Source organism: Ascaphus truei, chromosome 5 (assembly GCF_040206685.1).
Source record: "Ascaphus truei isolate aAscTru1 chromosome 5, aAscTru1.hap1, whole genome shotgun sequence".
In the NCBI taxonomy this organism is placed as follows: Eukaryota; Metazoa; Chordata; class Amphibia; order Anura; family Ascaphidae; genus Ascaphus; species Ascaphus truei.
In genome coordinates, this window is record NC_134487.1 from 266,080,364 (window position 1) to 266,098,732 (window position 18,369).

The following is an 18,369-nucleotide window of genomic DNA, read 5'->3' on the forward strand; positions in this document are numbered from 1 at the left end:
ACAATGTAATAGAATCCACTCCACACGCCTGGCCAAAATCAAAATCCTACTTCCAGGAGGTAGGTAATGCGCATATATCACGGACTTGAATTAAAGGTGGCTGCATTTCTTCTCCGGCTGATACTCCTGGAGTCCCTGGGGTGTCTTCTCCAGACCAGTTGGTGCGCATGGGTTCTCCACTGGTCACGGAGTTGTGGTGCTGCCTCGTCTCGGTCCTACGGGCATCCCACTGACTGCCTCCCTGGAGTCCTGCTTGAGGTCTTGCGAGAGCAAGTGATGGTAAAAAGCCGGTTCCGGTTTCTCTGCGCTTAGCTGGGACGCTGTCCATGAGGCTACAGAGTACTCCTGTGCTCGTTTAGCTCGCGATGTCGTGGGGCTGTGGACTTCCTCCCCCTACGCGTTTCACGAAAACCTTCGCTTCGTCAGGGGTATTCTATCACTTGGACATTTTGCATATATATGTGTCTTATTTTTATCTCTGGTTGCATTGGCAACATTCACTTTCATTACAAGTGAAAGGTTACATCATTTAGTTATTAGCATTAGGCGCTGCACAGTATCTGTTTTACCATAGTATTGTACAGTATATCTGACCAGGGTGGTCAGATTCACTGATTGGCAGCCACTTATTTTACACTACAACATTGTATGTTATAAGCTGGTGTTCTTATTTGCACATTGTATTCACGTGCACATATCACGAATAGCGCAGTACATTTTTCTTTATTGAATGGCTGTAAACTGCCTTAAGGTTTAGCACTGCTTAGTAAATTTTGCCCTAAGTGCTGTGTCTGGTGCTTTTCTTTTAGTTGTTTTTTGCGGCATGAAAAACTTTTGCCAGATTAATGGTGGCTAACCTCCAGCTAGCAGATTTGTGTCAATAAATGTAATTACAGTAAAACATGCTGAGACAGTAAGGATATATATTGTGGGGAAAATAAAGTGACAATCTCTCCCCCATATAATGAATAGGAGAGAACAGAAACTTATCAGTGTATTTGCATGTCTATCACATATATTGTTTTTATTCCACTATAACTTTATTATCCAAAATAGGTTAGAGGGGTATGTGCAGTACATAAAAGGACACATGGCAGGGATTTAGGGCAAGATTCACTAATAGTCAATTTTGGAACAATTTAGAAATATCCCCTTTTATCGACCTTTTCACTAAGGAAGTGTCTATTTACCCGGCAGGTCTATAACCTCCTCACTCTCCTTTATTAAATTGGCAATGATTTTCTCCCATATTATTAAGGCTCAGAGAGTGCTGGTTAGGGTTAGGGTAAGGATTAGGCTCGGATAATAGGGTTAGGGTAAGTCATGTATTTATCCTGCTGCTGGTTAAATAAAGCTGCACTCACTGAAGCTATATCGCCAGTGGTAATGCAATAGTATGAGGCTATTTGCCACAGTGATATGTCTGCAATATTTGTAATGCGGCGTTGCAAATGAACCTGCAAATAAGCGATTATCGCAAAATTACTTATTCACTGTGTGACCTACCGCTCACCCTCACTCTTAAATATAGAAGATTTTATATCAAGGTGCATCTAGGGGATAGGGGATACATACAGATGCAGCGGCCGTTATTTGAACATTTCACGCGTTGTATACCTCGGAATACCCATGTCATGGCGCGTGATTTCTTCCAACCTTACCGCCTTAAGACGAAAGTACAGAAAATTGCATTTTAGTGTTCTGGTTTTTAAACACCTAAAATTGACACAGTGGCACAGTACCACAGTACTGTACACATTACAATTCATTAATTTCTGCCACGGATACGCGAAGAATTGTACACAGAGAAACAGAATCCATGAAATGCAAACAAATACATTGCGATAAACACAGGCGTGAATGCTGCGTAGAATACAGAAGATCACACGAAAACGGCTCCGTGAAATGTTCGAATAACGGCCGCTACATCTGTATTGTGGGGTCAACAAAAAAAGAACACCTAGTTAACTGCAATCATTGAGTCAGGTGTAGTACCTGTAGATAAGTAGTATCAAGGGACATCAATATTCCCTCAATGGGCCTCATAATAGAACATAAAACATGAAGATAAACTTCTGAAAATGGAGCCCCTCATTACAGTTAAAACAAACTTTAATGACATCAATATAAATCGCCTTGTTATTGATGTGATTTATATTGATGTCATTAAAGTTTGTTTTAACTGAGCTTGCGTGTACCGACTGATCTGTGTGGTTGATTTGAAGTGCTGGTTGTTTAAAGTGTGTGCAGTTAGAACCAGAAGCAGTTAAACAGGGTATAGTATATTGAAGTACAGTTTACTGTTAGTACTTATAAACTTCATAGTTGCTAGAATGAGCAGGATTGAAAATGCCACTCAATGCACATCTTGCCACATGTATGTGCACTTGGAGCAGCTGTTCCAAGGCGCATACCGCTGTGAGAGGTGTGAGCGGGTAGTCTCTTTATAATCAGAGATTGATGATCTGAAGAGGCAACTTGCAATATTGAGGGACATTGGCAATCTTGAAAGGGAATTAGAGCTCACTGAGCAGGCCCTTGCTTCGACTAGTGATGCAGATGGTGGCGCTGTTAGTGAGGAGCAGGTAGGTAGCTTGGTTGCTGTTAGTGAAGAGCAGGTAGGTAGCTGGGTGACAGTTAGAAGGGGAAGCAGGGGCAATAGGGAGAGGCAGGTCGTTTCTGAGCTGACACATCCCAATAGATTTGCCATGTTGAGTGAAGATACTGGGAATGTTGGGGCAGAAATGGCAAGGCTGGGGGAGACTAATTCCTCTAGCAGCCAGGGGAATAGTTCCTCCAGCACAGTGGGGACCCAGGATGCTCAGATACAAAGAAAAATTGTGGTGGTAGGGGACTCCATTATTAGGAAGGTAGATAGGGCAATCTGTTGCCGGGACCGCATGAACCGAATAGTTTGTTGTCTCCCGGGTGCTCGGATTCGGCACATTGCGGATCGGGTAGACAGATTGTTGGAGGGGGCTGGGATTGACCCGGCGGTCTTGGTACACGTTGGCACCAATAACAAAGTTAGAGAAAGATGGAGGGTCCTAAAAAATGTTTACAGGGATCTAGGCCAAAAGCTTATGGCAAGGACCTCCAAGGTAGTATTTTCTGAAATACTACCAGTGCCATGCGCTACCGCAGGGAGACAGTCAGAGATCAGGGAGGTTAATGCATGGCTAAGAAAGTGGTGCAGGAAGGAGGGGTTTGGGTTTTTAGAGCACTGGGACTCCTTTTCTGAGAGGTACCATCTATATTCTAGGGACGGATTGCACCTCAATGAAGAGGGATCTTCTGTGCTAGGGGGAGAATGCTAAAAAGGTTGGAGGAGATTTTAAACTAGGATGGAGGGGGGAGGGGAATGAAACAGATAATGAACTAAATGGAATAAATGAGGATACAAGGTGGTATGGAGGTAGAATGGGGACAAGTGCAAGTTTGACAAGCAGTGAGACACCCATAGTAAATACAGATAATACTAGAAAACTTCTAAAGACTAAACCAAGTGGGAGCAGAAAGGAAGGAGCAGATAAGATAATAGTACAGGCTGAAAAAAAAATGAAATGCATGCTTGCTAATGCACACCAAAAATCTGTGAGATTGAGGAAGCTAAAATACTTTTGCAAATGGAGAAGGCATCAAAACTGGGTCATGTTTGCATAATGGGGGATTTTAATTATCCAGACATAGATTGGGGCAATGAGATTAGTGTTACAACAAAAGGAAACAGGTTTTTGGGGGCGCTTAAAGACAATTATATGACCCAAATTATTGAGGAACCAACCAGGAGAGGGGCAGTTCTGGATTTGGTCATATCAAACAATGGAGAAGTAATAACAAATATTCAAGTCCTGGAGCATTTTTTTTTTTATTTATTCTATTATTATTTATTTATTATTATTATTTGAAATAAATTATCAAAAAACAGATTACTTGGGTTCAACAAAGACCTTAAACTTTAGAAAGGCAGATTTTAATAAACTGAGGTCTAATCTAGTAGTAATACAATGGAATGATGTTTTTGCAGGGAAAAATGTAGAAGATAAATGGGCAGTCTTTAAAACATTGTTAGAAAAGCACACTTATCAGTGTATACCCTTGTGTAATAAGTATAAAAGAAATAAATCACAACCCATGTGGCTAAATAAACATGAAGGGGAGGAAATGGACAAGAAGAGGAAGGCGTTTAGATTCTTGAAGTCAGAAGGGACAGAGACATCATATCAGAATTATAAGGAATGTAACGAAAATTGCAAAAGGGCAATCAAATTAGCAAAAATGGATAATGAAAAAAGGATTGCAATAGAAAGTAAGGTCAACCCTAAAAAGTTCTTTAAGTACCTTAATAACAAAAAAATGAGAAAAGAAAATTTAGGACCCTTTCAGTGTGAGATGGGTAGGCAGATTATTGGAGATAAGGAAAAAGCTGAGGTATTAAACAAATTCTTTGCCTCTGTGTTTACCAGGAAGAATCAAGTTCAATAGTAGTGCCGCAGGAGGAAGCTACAACCTCCATATTAATGAACAATTGGTTAACTGAGGAAGAAGTTCATAAGCGACTTGAAAAAATTAAAGTAAATAAGGCACCTGGCCCCGATGGCATACATCCAAGAGTTCCCAAGGAGTTAAGCTCAGTGATAGCCAAACCATTATATTTAATATTCAAGGACTCCATTCCCACAGGCTCAGTACCACAAGATTGGCGTAAAGCAGATGTGGTGCCTATATTTAAAAAGGGAGCTAGATCACAACCAGGAAATTACAGACCTGTAAGCCTGACTTCAATAGTAGGGAAACTACTTGAAGGTTTAATACGGGATAATATTCAGGAATACCTAAAGGAAAACAAAATTATTAGTAATAGTCAGCATGGATTTATGAAGGATAGATCTTGCCAAACTAACCTTATTTGTTTCTTTGAGGAGGTAAGTAGGAATTTAGACCAGGGTAATGCAGTTGATGGGGTTTACTTAGATTTTGCAAAGGCTTTTGATACGGTTTCACACAAGAGGTTGGTGTACAAAATAAAGAAAATTGGACTCAGTAATAATATATGCACCTGGATTGAAAACTGGTTAAAGGACAGACAACAGAGGGTTGTCATAAATGGAACTTTTTCAGGTTGGGCTAAAGTCGTGAGTGGATTACCTCAGGGATCGGTACTGGGACCCCTGCTTTTTAACTTGTTTATTAATGACCTTGAGGTTGGGATCGAGAGCAAAGTCTCCATCTTTGCTGATGATACTAAATTGTGTAAGGTAACAGAATCAGAGCAGGATGTAATTTCTCTTCAGAAGGACTTGGAGAGACTGGAAATGTGGGCAGGTAAATGGCAGATGAGGTTTAATACAGATAAATGTAAGGTTATGCATTTGGGATGGAAGAATAAAAAGGCGACTTACAAATTAAATGGAGATATATTGGGGGAATCCTTGATGGAGAAGGATTTAGGAGTGCTTGTAGACTGCAGGCTTACAGTAGCAATAGTGTCCAATGTCATGCAGTAGCTGCAAAGGCAAACAAGATCTTATCTTGCATCAAACGGGCAATGGATGGAAGGGAAGTAAACATAATTATGCCCCTTTACAAAGCACTAGTAAGACCACACCTTGAATATGGAGTACAATTTTGGGCACCAATCCTAAGAAAAGAAATTATGGAACTAGAGAGAGTGCAGAGAAGAGCCACCAAATTAATAAAGGGGATGGACATTCTAACTTATGAGGAGAGGCTAGCTAAATTAGATTTATTTCCATTAGAAAAGAGGCGTCTAAGAGGGGATATGATAACTATATACAAATATATTCAGGGACAATACAAGGAGCTTTCAAAAGAACTATTCATCCCACGGCCAGTACAAAGGACTCGGGGCCATCCCTTAAGGTTGGAGGAAAGGAAATTTCACCAGCAACAAAGGAAAGGGTTCTTTACAGTAAGGGCAGTAAAATGTGGAATTCATTACCCATGGAGACTGTGATGGCAGATACAATAGATTTGTTCAAAAAAGGGTTGGACATCTTTTTAGATGGGAAAGGTATACAGGGATATACCAAATAAGTATACATGGGAAGGATGTTGATCCAGGGATTAATCTGATTGCCAATTCTTGGAGTCAGGAAGGAATTCATTTTCCCCCTTAATGGGGTTTTTTGTTTGCCTTCCTCTGGATCAATAAGTAAGTATAGATATAGGATAAAGTATCTGTTGTCTAAATTTAGCATAGGTTGAACTTGATGGACCTACGTCTTTTTTCAACCTCATCTACTATGTAACTATGTAACTATGTAACTATGTAACTATGTAACTGTATTGAGGGACCCCATTTTCAGAAGTTTATCTTCATGTTTTATGTTCTATTATGAAGGCCCATTGAGGGAATATTAATATCCCTAGATTACTACATATCTACAGGTACTACACCTGACTCAATGAGTGCAGACAACTAGGGATTCTTTTTTTGTTGACCCCACACTGAGGATCAATTTTGTCAATATCACATACAGATGTACTGTAGCAAGACTTCCTGTCCCCAGCCCCGCGGACGAAAAAGTAAACATCTGCGGTGCTTGGGGACAGTGTCTGCTGCGAACACGCGCGATCCTTGCTTCTGAATGGGCTCCACCGAGCAGTCATCCTTTTGGGTCACGACCGTTATGATGGCGCAACCGCAGCAACGAAGACACTGAGGATTACTATATCTGTACTAAAGTGCAATGTCAGGCTACCATCAAAAAACATCACCTAATGCAGACTGGCAGGCCAATTGTTGCTATATATTGTAGACCTTACTCAAGATAACACTAGCCAAATCTAGAACAGGTGATGAAAAAAATATTAAAGATGGGGGAGATAAAGGAAGTGCATATAGTTTTTGACACATTGCTCCATTTTCTACTTTGAATATTTTTTTACATTTAATGAAAATTGTTGGGCAAAAAAGTTTAAGTCAACTCAGACCTGGCAGAATTTTGTGACGCAAATTCAAGATACAAATGTAACGCACAGAGACGCAGAGTTTACAAATCTCATTGTAATCTGTTCGTCGTGTACCTCCTCCCTCACTCCTATTGTCACTCCCCAAATCGCAAGTTGAAGCAAACTGCGCAAACTTGGAGCAAAGAGACGTAAGATGAAAATAATTTTGCTCAAAATTTGCCTTGATACGTCACCCCCAATGTATTTATTTTAAATATATTAACTGCTTAGTCCCCCTCGTGGCCAGCTTGACAGGGACAACCCCTGCCCAGCTACCCACTTAGGTCTACTAAGGGGGTAAATACAGTCCCGACTCCAACATCATTATCACTACCTTGACCATTCCATAGGGGCAGATAAACCATGGCATCTCTATGGTTAACAGGTCAATATGGGTTAAAAAAAAAACTCATATGAAAATAAGTTTTTCCACTACGTCACAGGGCCCCTGGGATGCCAGACCTCGTGACGCAGTGGCTACACGCATGTCTGAAGAACTGATACTTCATTGTGTGTTATCAACTGATGTGAAATACATACAGCAACAATAATAATGCAACATAACATTGTCCTGTTATTGTGGTTTCTTTAGAGCCCAACCGGCAGAGGAAGCTGGAGCTTGGCCAAACAACCAGTTTGAAACAGAGCGACTTCAAGCGATGATCTTGGCATCAGCAAACGGTTAGTTTTCATGACAGCACATGCAAAAACTGAGTGAAGCATGACATATTCTTTTGTGATAATGTTAAAAATAGGTATTGGGCAGATCAAACCATGAATGTACATACTTAAGAAAATTGCAGAATTTATGGTATAGACTGTAGTTTATATTATGATGTTACTCTATTACAGACTGAAGCTCAATTTTCTTTTGAAAAAGGAGACATTTGTATAGAAGGAACTTACATGTGGTACTGAGAATCTTCAGTATAAGCTACTGTAAAGAAAAGCATACCTTCCTTATATACAGTAGCGAGAAGCCTTGTTTGACGAGCCTTATGTTGACTTCTTTCTGTATATTGCTACCAGACCCCTGAAGATTAAGGGCTTTATTCTTTATGCCAAAGCAGCCGCTTGGACTATTTTCAGCTGAAAACCTATTGGGATTTTGAGCCACAAACTGACGCTTCGGGGTTTATAGAATTACCCCGTAAGTCAAACATCATGTACAAGTCTTATAGAAAGTAAAAAATGCAAGGTAACAGATTGCAGGAAAAAATATACACAACAATTATTTTAAAATGATGCCAGGGTAAAACAAAATGCATGGGTTGCATTTTATTTTTACCCAGTTTTAGATTTCTAATATACTTTGCAAAGGGTATACTAAGGAACATGTTAATATTAACTCAATATCCTTAGCTGTAATGTTGCTGGGCTAGGTGAGATTGAACACACGATATTTGCCATCTGTTACAGTTGGATATTAATTATACAGTATTTTAAAGTAATCTGGTAATAGGAGACAAACCAAAAGAAGCAAACAAGTGGATGAAAAGTATGTACAACGGCAGTAAAAACATGTCATAGCATGCACTTGGGGAGTGTATTAAGTCAATAATTCCATCAGCTATTGTAGTGGTTCTGATATCTGATGACAGGAACCACAATGCACATCAGGTTTTAGGAATAACCAATGCGATTACACTGGCGATTGTCTCTCACTTTGCATTTTTATATTGAAATAAATTGTTTGTTTTATTAGCCAAAAATAATTCTTAATAAAATGTCTGCTGCAAAACTGAGGCAACACTGTTAATTGCCTTTTTGTTGTATAATTTTGAAAGACTTTGATTCGTTTGGTCATTTATTTCACCTTCACTTTATATACCTTTTTCTATGCTATCTCCCAGAAGCTGCTGAGGGAACTTCAGGCCTTGGAGCAGGAACAGGTACCATGGGTCTCAGTGCCCGCTACGGACCCCAGTTCACCCTGCAGCATGTCCCTGACTACAGGCAGAACGTCTACATTCCGGGAACCACATCGACACTCACCAACGCTCCTGGGAAAGGTGCCGGAAAAGCAGCTGCAGGAGGAAACAAGAAGAAGTCTGGCAAAAAGGAAAAGAAGTAATCGTCTGCAGTAATGAGCGACTTATACCAACAGGGCAGAATTCTATAAGAACTTTCCCCAAGCAAAAACACTAGGGATAAGTTGCATGTCATCTTTGCAAAGAGAAATATGAAAGAAAATCAATGATGAGAATGTGTCATCATCAGAGCTAGAAGCAGATTTTTCCACTAGCAGTGGATGTGTCTGCTATTAGACCTCATGACGAAAACATTCATTTAAACCTCTGAAACAAGTGCCCTGTCAATATTAGCTACTATTTTGTACTAGTGCAAGGTAATTTCATAGCTAATGCTAATATGCACTCTTTTTACAAACTGTTGAAATTTGATTTGCGCCCACATGCATACCTGTGGAACCTCTTCCAATGTATATAATTACAGCAAAATAGTTATTTATAATTTATAAACATTCAGGTATTCAAGAAAAAGTCCTTGACTCGTCAACCCATATTCCAAATGGTTATTTTTTTCATTAACGAAGAATTACACACACTAATTGTGAACACTGTTTGACTATTAAAAGTAAGGGTCGATCAATAGTCGCTCTGCCAGAGTAATATGTGCTGTAATGAAACGCACCACATACCCGTCAAGAAGCAAAGTGCTCCAAATATTAAATACACATAGACAGAATAGTTAAGTAAGCAGGATTTTATCTGCATGCCCTGTAAGAGAGAAAAGGGATTCTGCAAACTGTAGGAATCAATGTGAGTAAATGCAGCTGATATTACGCAAATATGTAAAAACTGTATGTAGTGATCGTACAACTTCTAATGAAAACAAGTGTCAATGGTCTTGTACAGTACATATTTTATTACTGTACTTTTTGATGTTTGGTTTTTTTTCTGGAAGAAAAGAATTGTGGGACACCCCATGTGTGATACTGTAAGTGGAGAGAAATGTCCCGAAAAAAAATACCACATGATGTTATGTACAGCAAAAGCTTTTGGGCTATTATGTTTCTCTGTGCTCTTAAAGAGTGGTTAACAGAGTTCTTTACATTTCTGCACATAGAATTGCATGTCTAATGCTCACAGCAATTCCATCAGACCTACGGACTTTGTTGCATGTAAGTATCAAGCATGGGGTTATTCATTCTTTATATAGAATGGTATATAAGTGAGCCTCTTTAGTGCAGGTCAAAAAGTCTAGGGGTAGAAAGGTAAGTGTAGATTAAATGGAGGGGATATGAATCAGGCAAGAAATACATTAAGAAGGATATTGGTATTTTCCATAAACTTTACTTTAATGAACTCAATTACTTAAAGGGATGACATTTTTAATATCTCTCACTTATTCTTTGGAATAGAAATAGCTTGAATGTCTCAGACCCACATAAGTAAGTCCCATTAATAGCATTACAACTGGGTGTGAATTAGAAAGCTACTTTTGCTGTGACTACATTAAATTCAGAGCCTGTTAATATGGGACTGATTTAGTTTCATGGCTACATCTGAAAATGTTTGCTCAGTACAATTGTGGATACATCAGTCACAGATACAGTGTGTTAATAAAATGTAGAGTAAGTCATATTTGGTTTGTGGTTCTTATTTTTAAAAGAAGGGCCAATCAGCTTATCAAGGATGCAGAGGATAGAAGCAGGTGAGCAGGCTGATTGAATACCCCTATAAAGATAGAACATAATACCTACAGATAAATCCTGACATGAGTCTACGAAATGTTTGACCCAAGCCTTTTGCTTAAGTTATTTAATATAGTCAGAAGAGCTGAGAAACAACATTATTTTGTATCAGTGAAACTATTGTTTACTATTTTCTTATTCCGCTGGTTAAGTAGATATTAGTGTATGCTGTGCAACACCCTTGATTTATTACTAATCCTCAGTGACAATCCATCATTTTGTATCATACACTTATAGACAATTGTAAGTGTCTCTTCAGCAGGCCAGCAAATGAGAAAAATACAAGAGTTACTAGGAGAGTGACCTTTCCTAGAAACCCACCTTAATACCACAGATGTTTCCACTTGTAACATATGCTTTGTTTCATTGGGATAATTGGCTTCAGTTCTAGCTCAATACGTTATATCTTTCTCCAGCAGAATCAAAGATCGCTGCTATGGCCAATGGAGCAGCACTGTTCTGTTCATTAAAACAATGTATTCTATACTTCACTATGCGATAACTCTCTCTCCGTATGTACTGTAGAGCATCAGGGCCAGTTTATAAAAAAATATATACTATCTCTCATCACCGTCTCCCAGGGTGCCGTAATAGAAACCATGCACACTGCTTGTAATGCTGATAAATAAGGCAGTCATGTGAGTAGTTTAGCAGTAGATTACCGTACATTTTGCTATTTTTATTTCCTTTCTAATGAAAACCTGCATTGTAGAAAAGCTATCGTTGTGTACCAGTAATGTGTTTCTTTTCTTCCCTGTAGCTAACTTGTGGACAGCAGTATTTTAATACCCTGTATCTTTCTGTGTGGTTTGTGATATAAATGTACATGAAATGAAATGCACCTGTCCTTTCAATGTGTCTAATACTGAATTATACCCACATATTATATATGCTTATACCCTTCTCATCTCCATATAGACCTACGTCATTGTATTACATGCAAGTTTTATACTCTGTTTTTATATTGCTTTTTTTTCTTTGGGAAAAAAAAAATAAAAAAATGTTTTCTTCAAAATAATTATATCTGTGGTGATTTATGTGACACTGAGTAATGAAAGGTAATTGTGCATGTGTACTTTATATACAGTGTACTGGAACCAAGTAGTGAGAGTGCGACATTCTCAACTCTTTATTAATTCACAAGATTTCACAGCAAGTTACATTTCAGGGCTCATGTCCCCTTCTTCAGAACAATGCCGGTGGTTCCTGGATATATAAGTGGTCGATGTCCAGTAGTTCCAATGACAAAGGTTTGAGCACCAGAATATATTATATATATAAAGATATACAAAAGAATACCGCCTCAACACAATAAGTCACTGGTGACCACAAAACTGTCAATATGTAGTATCAGTAACTCTAGACAGTGGTGCTAAAGGTTGAGATAATTTATATGGCAACAAAGAAAGCAACCTTGCAAAAAGCACACGGGCATACCAAAAAAATGTAAACAAAGATTTTATTGAAGTGAGTTAAAAACAAGGGATACAGATTAAAAGAGGAGGGGGACTCTCATCTACCGTATATATATACCTAGAGGCAAGGGTATAACAGTGGAATCAATTTCATCTCCGGGCCCCCTGCTACCGGAGATACTTACCTCTGTAGAGGGTGATGGTAGCCGGTCCGGCTAGCAGGGATCACGTAATGTCCGTTTTTCAGAGCTCCCTGCGGCCAATAAGAAGCCTGACGTCATCCGGTTCAGCTTCCTATTAGCTCGCATGAAGCCGGAACTTTCAAAATCATAGAGATACTGGCACCCCCTTCGGAGGCGCCAGTATCTCTGGAAATACGGGGCCCAGAGTTGCTTCAATCCTATGTAAAAAATGAAATAAAAAAAGAACAAACAATTTGGCTGCTTAGATTGCTCCTTTAACAGCAGCTCTTTCGAAGTTTCCAGATCTTCCTCTTAAAAACTTCAGCATGAGATTAATTTGGGAGACTGGATTGCTATAAACTGCAAAACCCCCTCGTGTTTAGAGCAAAGCTGGGAAACATCCAGCTAGGTATCCTTGCAGAGAGGGTTCGGTTCCTGAGTTAGATTCATGGCATTATCAGTAGGGACATAATGTAAACCCTACAGGCTTGGAGGATCTTTTGAATGGAAGGAGCTGGACATCCCAGGATGTTTACATGGAGGACCATGACCAGCGAACGACCAGAGTGCGAGTTCATCATTGAGATGACAATTAAATTAGATATTTATAAGATACATACTGTACATAAATAGAATGATATGAATATAATTATAAACTGTGTTAAATTTTGGAAATTGCTTATGGTATACAGGCATACCCCGGTTTAAGTACACTCAATTTAAGTACACTCACGAGTAAGGACATATCGCCCAATAGGCAAACGGCAGCTCACGCATGCGCCGGTCAGCACGTCCTGAACAGCAATACCGGCTCCCTACCTGCACCGAAGCTGTGCACAAGCGGGGAGACTATAGAACCTGTTACAAATGCGTTAATTACATCAGTTATGTACGTATATGATGATTGCAGTACAGTACATGCATTGATAAGTGGAAAAAAGGTAGTGCTTCACTTTATGTATATTTTCGCTTTACATACATGCTCCGGTCCCATTGCGTACATTAATGCGGGGTATGCCTGTACATTTAAATACCTTAGGGATACAAAAATTAGCTTTTACAATAGAAGCAGCCCATTAGCTGAAAAACATTCACTTAAACACATGAACTATGCTATTATTGAATGGGTTACTGGCTATGCACAAGAAAAATAAAGATTAAATGGAGCACTCAAGAAAAATCTAATCTGAAATCCTATAAATAAATATGAGGTGCGAAAAAAGAGGGTCAGCAATACCGACCAAGTACAATCTGCAAAGGGTCAACCGCCAAGTGAGGTTCACAAAAGACACTAAAGAAAGGCAAATAAGGAAAACAATATATTAAATAATACAAACAGCACGTATCAAAATATAACATACAGTCCTGTACTAAATCAACAGTACATAATGCATCTGAGACAGCTGAGGACCCTTCCCCTGGACTGAATAATGTTTCGAGGAGAGGCCCTTTTGTCAGATGCAGGCGTTGCTCCCCGGATTGTTATGTCGTTCAGAGGAAGGGCTTCAGTTGTCTGATCTGTATTTTCACTGTTTCATATGTATTATTTATTGTATATTTGCATTTCTTGATTGTGCAGTGTCTTTTGTGAACCACATTTGAGGGGGGAGGGGGTTACTACATTACCCCTACACCGCACAAAAAGCCAGGTGGCATGGACCCAAGCTTGGCTGTAAAAGGTATTTAAAACAGTAAAATAAAATGCTACAAAGAAACAGAATAAAAAATGTTTTAGTCTTTAACATAGAAATTCAAAATAAAATAAAAACTAAAGGGTCTTGTGGCAAAAACGAGCTATGGCTTCATAGGAAAGCAATAGCGTCTCCTGGAATAACACCACTTAGGAAATATGGCCCTTTCATATTTTGCTGTCTTGTGTGAACTGCAGTGTCATTGACATATCCATGTCCACAATCTCTACAATCTTCACGCTGTATAATGTTTGGCTGGAACAGGCTTGGGGAACTGGTTTCAGACATGTAGGTGCACGATTAAGGGTTTTCTGCCCTTTCTGTGCTTTGTACGGTCCAGAGTTTTCATCATTTTCCTTTTTGGCCGTTATTGTAAGTCTGACTTGAAGGACAAATGTAGGATTGCAAAAGGTGTTATTTATAAAATATTAATACTCATTTTACTGTAATGCTTCAGGTATGAGAAAGTACAGAGAGAGTTAATAAAGCAGTGTTAATGTGTTCACAGTGAATGCATTATGAATTCTGCAGCATAGCACATGGGGACCAAGGGAACTGCGTGATTCAGAGCTGAGAACACACTGACAGAATGGAGGAGGGGAGAAGAGGAAATAGCACAGGGAAAGAAATAAGATACTTCGGATACATATAGTCATGCTAGAGTCATTTTAACCATTACCATACACTCTGACTGGTTAAAACGGGATACAAAACATCCACCATACAAGATATGATAAAGCAGGAAAACACAAAATAGTTCATCTCTATAGATCACACAGTTAACCTGCTCCAGTCTCTAATAGTGTGTTTTTCGACAGGGCTTCCAAGAAACCCATGGGTTTCCCAGGCATCCCTAAAGGGTTCCCTGCAAATTTCACGTCATTTGAAAACTGTACTAAATACAGAATGATTTACAATGCATCTGATCTCAGGCGCGTTATTAGAGAGGTTTGGGGTTCCTTACAATGCATCTGATCTCAGACGCACTATTAGAGAGGGTTGGGGTTCCTTACGATGCATCTGATCTCAGACGCACTATTAGAGAGGTTTGGGGTTCCTTACAATGCATCTGATCGCAGACGCCCTATTAGAGAGGGTTGGGGTTCTGCAGAATTTGAGAATATAATGATAGGATTCCTCAACCAAAAAAAAGGTTGAAAACCAGTGCTCCAATATATCAAAGAGAAGGGTATGTATAAAAGTCTCCCAAATATACTCGTGGGGTGTTTCCTTTGATAAACCTGGTGCTGTGTGTTTGCACCAGTTTTGCAGCCAGAAGAGTTTGGATCCTGGATTGGGACACCTACTGTAGAGTGATCAGGATAGAGCACCAGGGGCAATTTACAGCTATAGCAAACTCTATTTTTCCTATTGATAACACAGCATATCACATTATAATGCAGAATATTACCGAGTTTCCATAGGATTCAATGGCAGTGATAACACAGAATATACTGTACCTTGATAATGCTCCAATGGCAGCAATATCCCTTGCTACATCTGCCGCTTGTGAGCACAGGAGTACCATTACAGCACACAATTACAAAGTTATTAATGGATATGCAAGTTAATGGCTATAGAGAAACAAGAAGTACTATTGCATTACAGTGAATAGATCCCCTCGGTGTTACTTTTTAGCTTCTATTCTTTTTTTTAAACAAAGATTTCACTAATCTTGCAGCCTGCTGCATTGAGCAGCTTGTACATTCAACCCTATGTCAAGCACTGTTAGATTTTATTTTATACCCATTAGAAAATGGTAGGGTGTGGTGGTACATGGATGAGGGCTTTTTGTATTACAACCCCATTATACTGTATGTTGTTAAGTGGGATGTATCTTTAGACTGTCTTTGCCTGTATTTTCCTTCCTTCTATCCTCTCATTATCATGTACAGTAGCATTATAGAAAGAAATCCCCTTATCCCAGGATTCTACACACACACTGTCATTAACATGTGCCTAGATATTTTATAGTGACAGGGCGCCTTTGTTTCCACAGTCGTGGATGATCCATTGAGCAAGAACTCATGGATAATTTGATTACATTATACAGAGCCTGCCTGGCCTGAGAGCAGCAGCTGCAGCCACGCTTATGAAATTAGAAATCTGGCTGGTAACAATGCCAAAGAAGGGGGGGGGGAGTGTGTTCCGCACTTACAGACAGAGCTGCAGTAAGACCCGGAGATGCGCACAAGACAAAGAGGAATGGAAGAACAGCTACACATGTACGTAGCAGATGGTGGCAGGGGAAGGGTTATCTGGGAGCCTGGCAACTGCAAAAATAAAAAAAGGGGGAGATTATATAAGCGAACAAGATTTTAACATTCATAATTCAAGTAATGGTAAAGATATAATGGTGAGTGATAGACTAACCCCTCCAGATTAACAGGAAACAGCTCAGCCAGCCCTGGTTTTACAGTAGATCTTCCATCAGATATTATTTGCATAGTAGAAAATTCACAGTTGACAGTGATAAGCCACCGAGGAGACCCCAGTTACAAGAAAGGTGCAATCACAACACTTCACCTCAGTTCCAAAGAATTAGATTGTAAGCTCTTTGAGAGAGGGAATTACTGTGCCGGTATTTTATTATGTGCATTACCATGTTCACTGCCACGCAATACACATTAAAATATTACACAGTTATGCACATTCAGTAAAGACACAATTGGTAAATATATACTGTATATATATACAATAAGTTCCTATTCCTCTTATTTAGCCACCAGACCCCCAGATTATTTGTTACGCAATGTCACAGACGGGAGAAAAACAAATGCTGGGGAAAAACAAGGTTTTACTGAGAGAAAAAAAAAGTCGCTGTGAATAGGAATGAAAAGGAGGAGGAGGGATATGTGAGCTCGGCATTAATTCCATCTATGCTGCCAGCAGTGAAAGAAATGAGAGAAGAGCAGAGAAATGTGAACCGACTATAGCAAGCAAGGGCTGTTCCAGTCACATTTAGATACAGCATAGGAATACTGGAACATGATCACCGTTCATTAATCTTTTCCTTTATTCCATCTCAGTTGTTTATAAATCCTCAAAAAAAATGTAGAAGGTAATTTATGAATTCATGAGTACTGGCAACTGGAAGGGAACAATGAAGCATTAGTCCTGTGTCAGCTGAATGCTGCATTGCAGATTTCAGCGAAAATAAATCCTCTTCTTGAAAATTCAAGAGGTAGATTTATGAATATGTAACCCTCCCTGCCCAGCTCCCTAGGGAAGTTACATTGGTGTAGTTGTGTATTGAACATCAGCATAGATTTACCTTGTCTCTGGGTGCTGGATGTGGTCGGATGGGCGATGGAAAAGATGGGCGCCAGGAGTTCTTGTAGTACAACTTCAATCTTTATTCGTGTTCCCAGGCTTGGAAACATTGTATCCACATTTACAATAAAATTGACATGTTTGTGCCTTGTTTCAGACATGTTGTTATCCCTCTATTCATGGTTCTTCCCTGGGTGCCTTCTTATAACCCTCCTGGGAGGTGCATACACTTGTTTCTGATAGGAATACATGTGTTGGACTAGGCCCCCCTTGTTTCACTTGCTTAGCATTATCCATGTGATCCTGCTATTTCAGGCCCCTTTCTGAGATCCTGTCCTGTTCTGTAGAGGTTATTCTTACACTCCTTTCCAGACAAGCTACTGCAACTTTCTCAGGGGGTTGTACACTCTGAATATGGAGATTCTCTTGTAGGGCTGATCCCCTGACATCCTAGAACCTAATTAATGCAGCTCTGTGGCACATCTGCATTCCCTCTCTGGGACCTGTTGTCTATGTTATAGGGATCTTAACTAAAACACAATAAACAGGGGGGCCTAATCTCTTCTTTACTTGGTGGGTGGGTGGGAGAACTTTCCCCAAGCCTCTACTCCCTGAGGCTCCTACTCTCCTCTCCTTCTGCAACCTAACCTTCCAGAATACTCCCTCTGACTCGTAACTCCATGTGTCATCACTGCTTACTATTAACTCCTTAGATTACATTAGTAGCCAATACCAGAAAAGGGGGGAGGGGGGTGATACAGATATACAGTAAATATAGGCAGGATTGATAAGACAATGGTTGCATACATGGGTACAGGTGAAGGAAGTTTTTACCTGAGGGATGAGAGGGAGTTAAGAAACAAACACTAAGAAGTACAATGTGTTTTATAGTAATACATAAGAATCATGGTACCTATTTGCATAAACATTGTGTACAAATACATTGGTACAGTATATGCCATGTTTATGTATAGGACAAAGAACAAATAAATGCGTGTGCATTACTAATCACCTGTGTGCAGGCCAATAACCAGGTGACAGGGTTATAACTGGGTTCCACACATTGGGTAAGTAGACCAGGGGGTGGCAAGGGATGCAAAAAGGGGGGCGGGGGGCAA

General features: G+C 39.6%; 1 protein-coding gene across 1 annotated transcript in view; it reads left to right on the forward strand.

Annotated features, from left to right (window-relative positions):
• LOC142494749 (protocadherin gamma-B5-like) overlaps window positions 1-11,708 on the forward strand; it is a 414,541-nt gene extending 402,833 nt beyond the window's left edge. Inside the window, exons 4-5 of the mRNA XM_075599186.1 lie at window positions 7,568-7,656; window positions 8,829-11,708. Of these exons, the coding sequence (XP_075455301.1) occupies window positions 7,568-7,656; window positions 8,829-9,049 (310 nt within the window). The 3' untranslated portion in view covers window positions 9,050-11,708. The remainder of the gene's footprint in view (window positions 1-7,567; window positions 7,657-8,828) is intronic.
• Window positions 11,709-18,369: the final 6,661 nt, after the last annotated feature.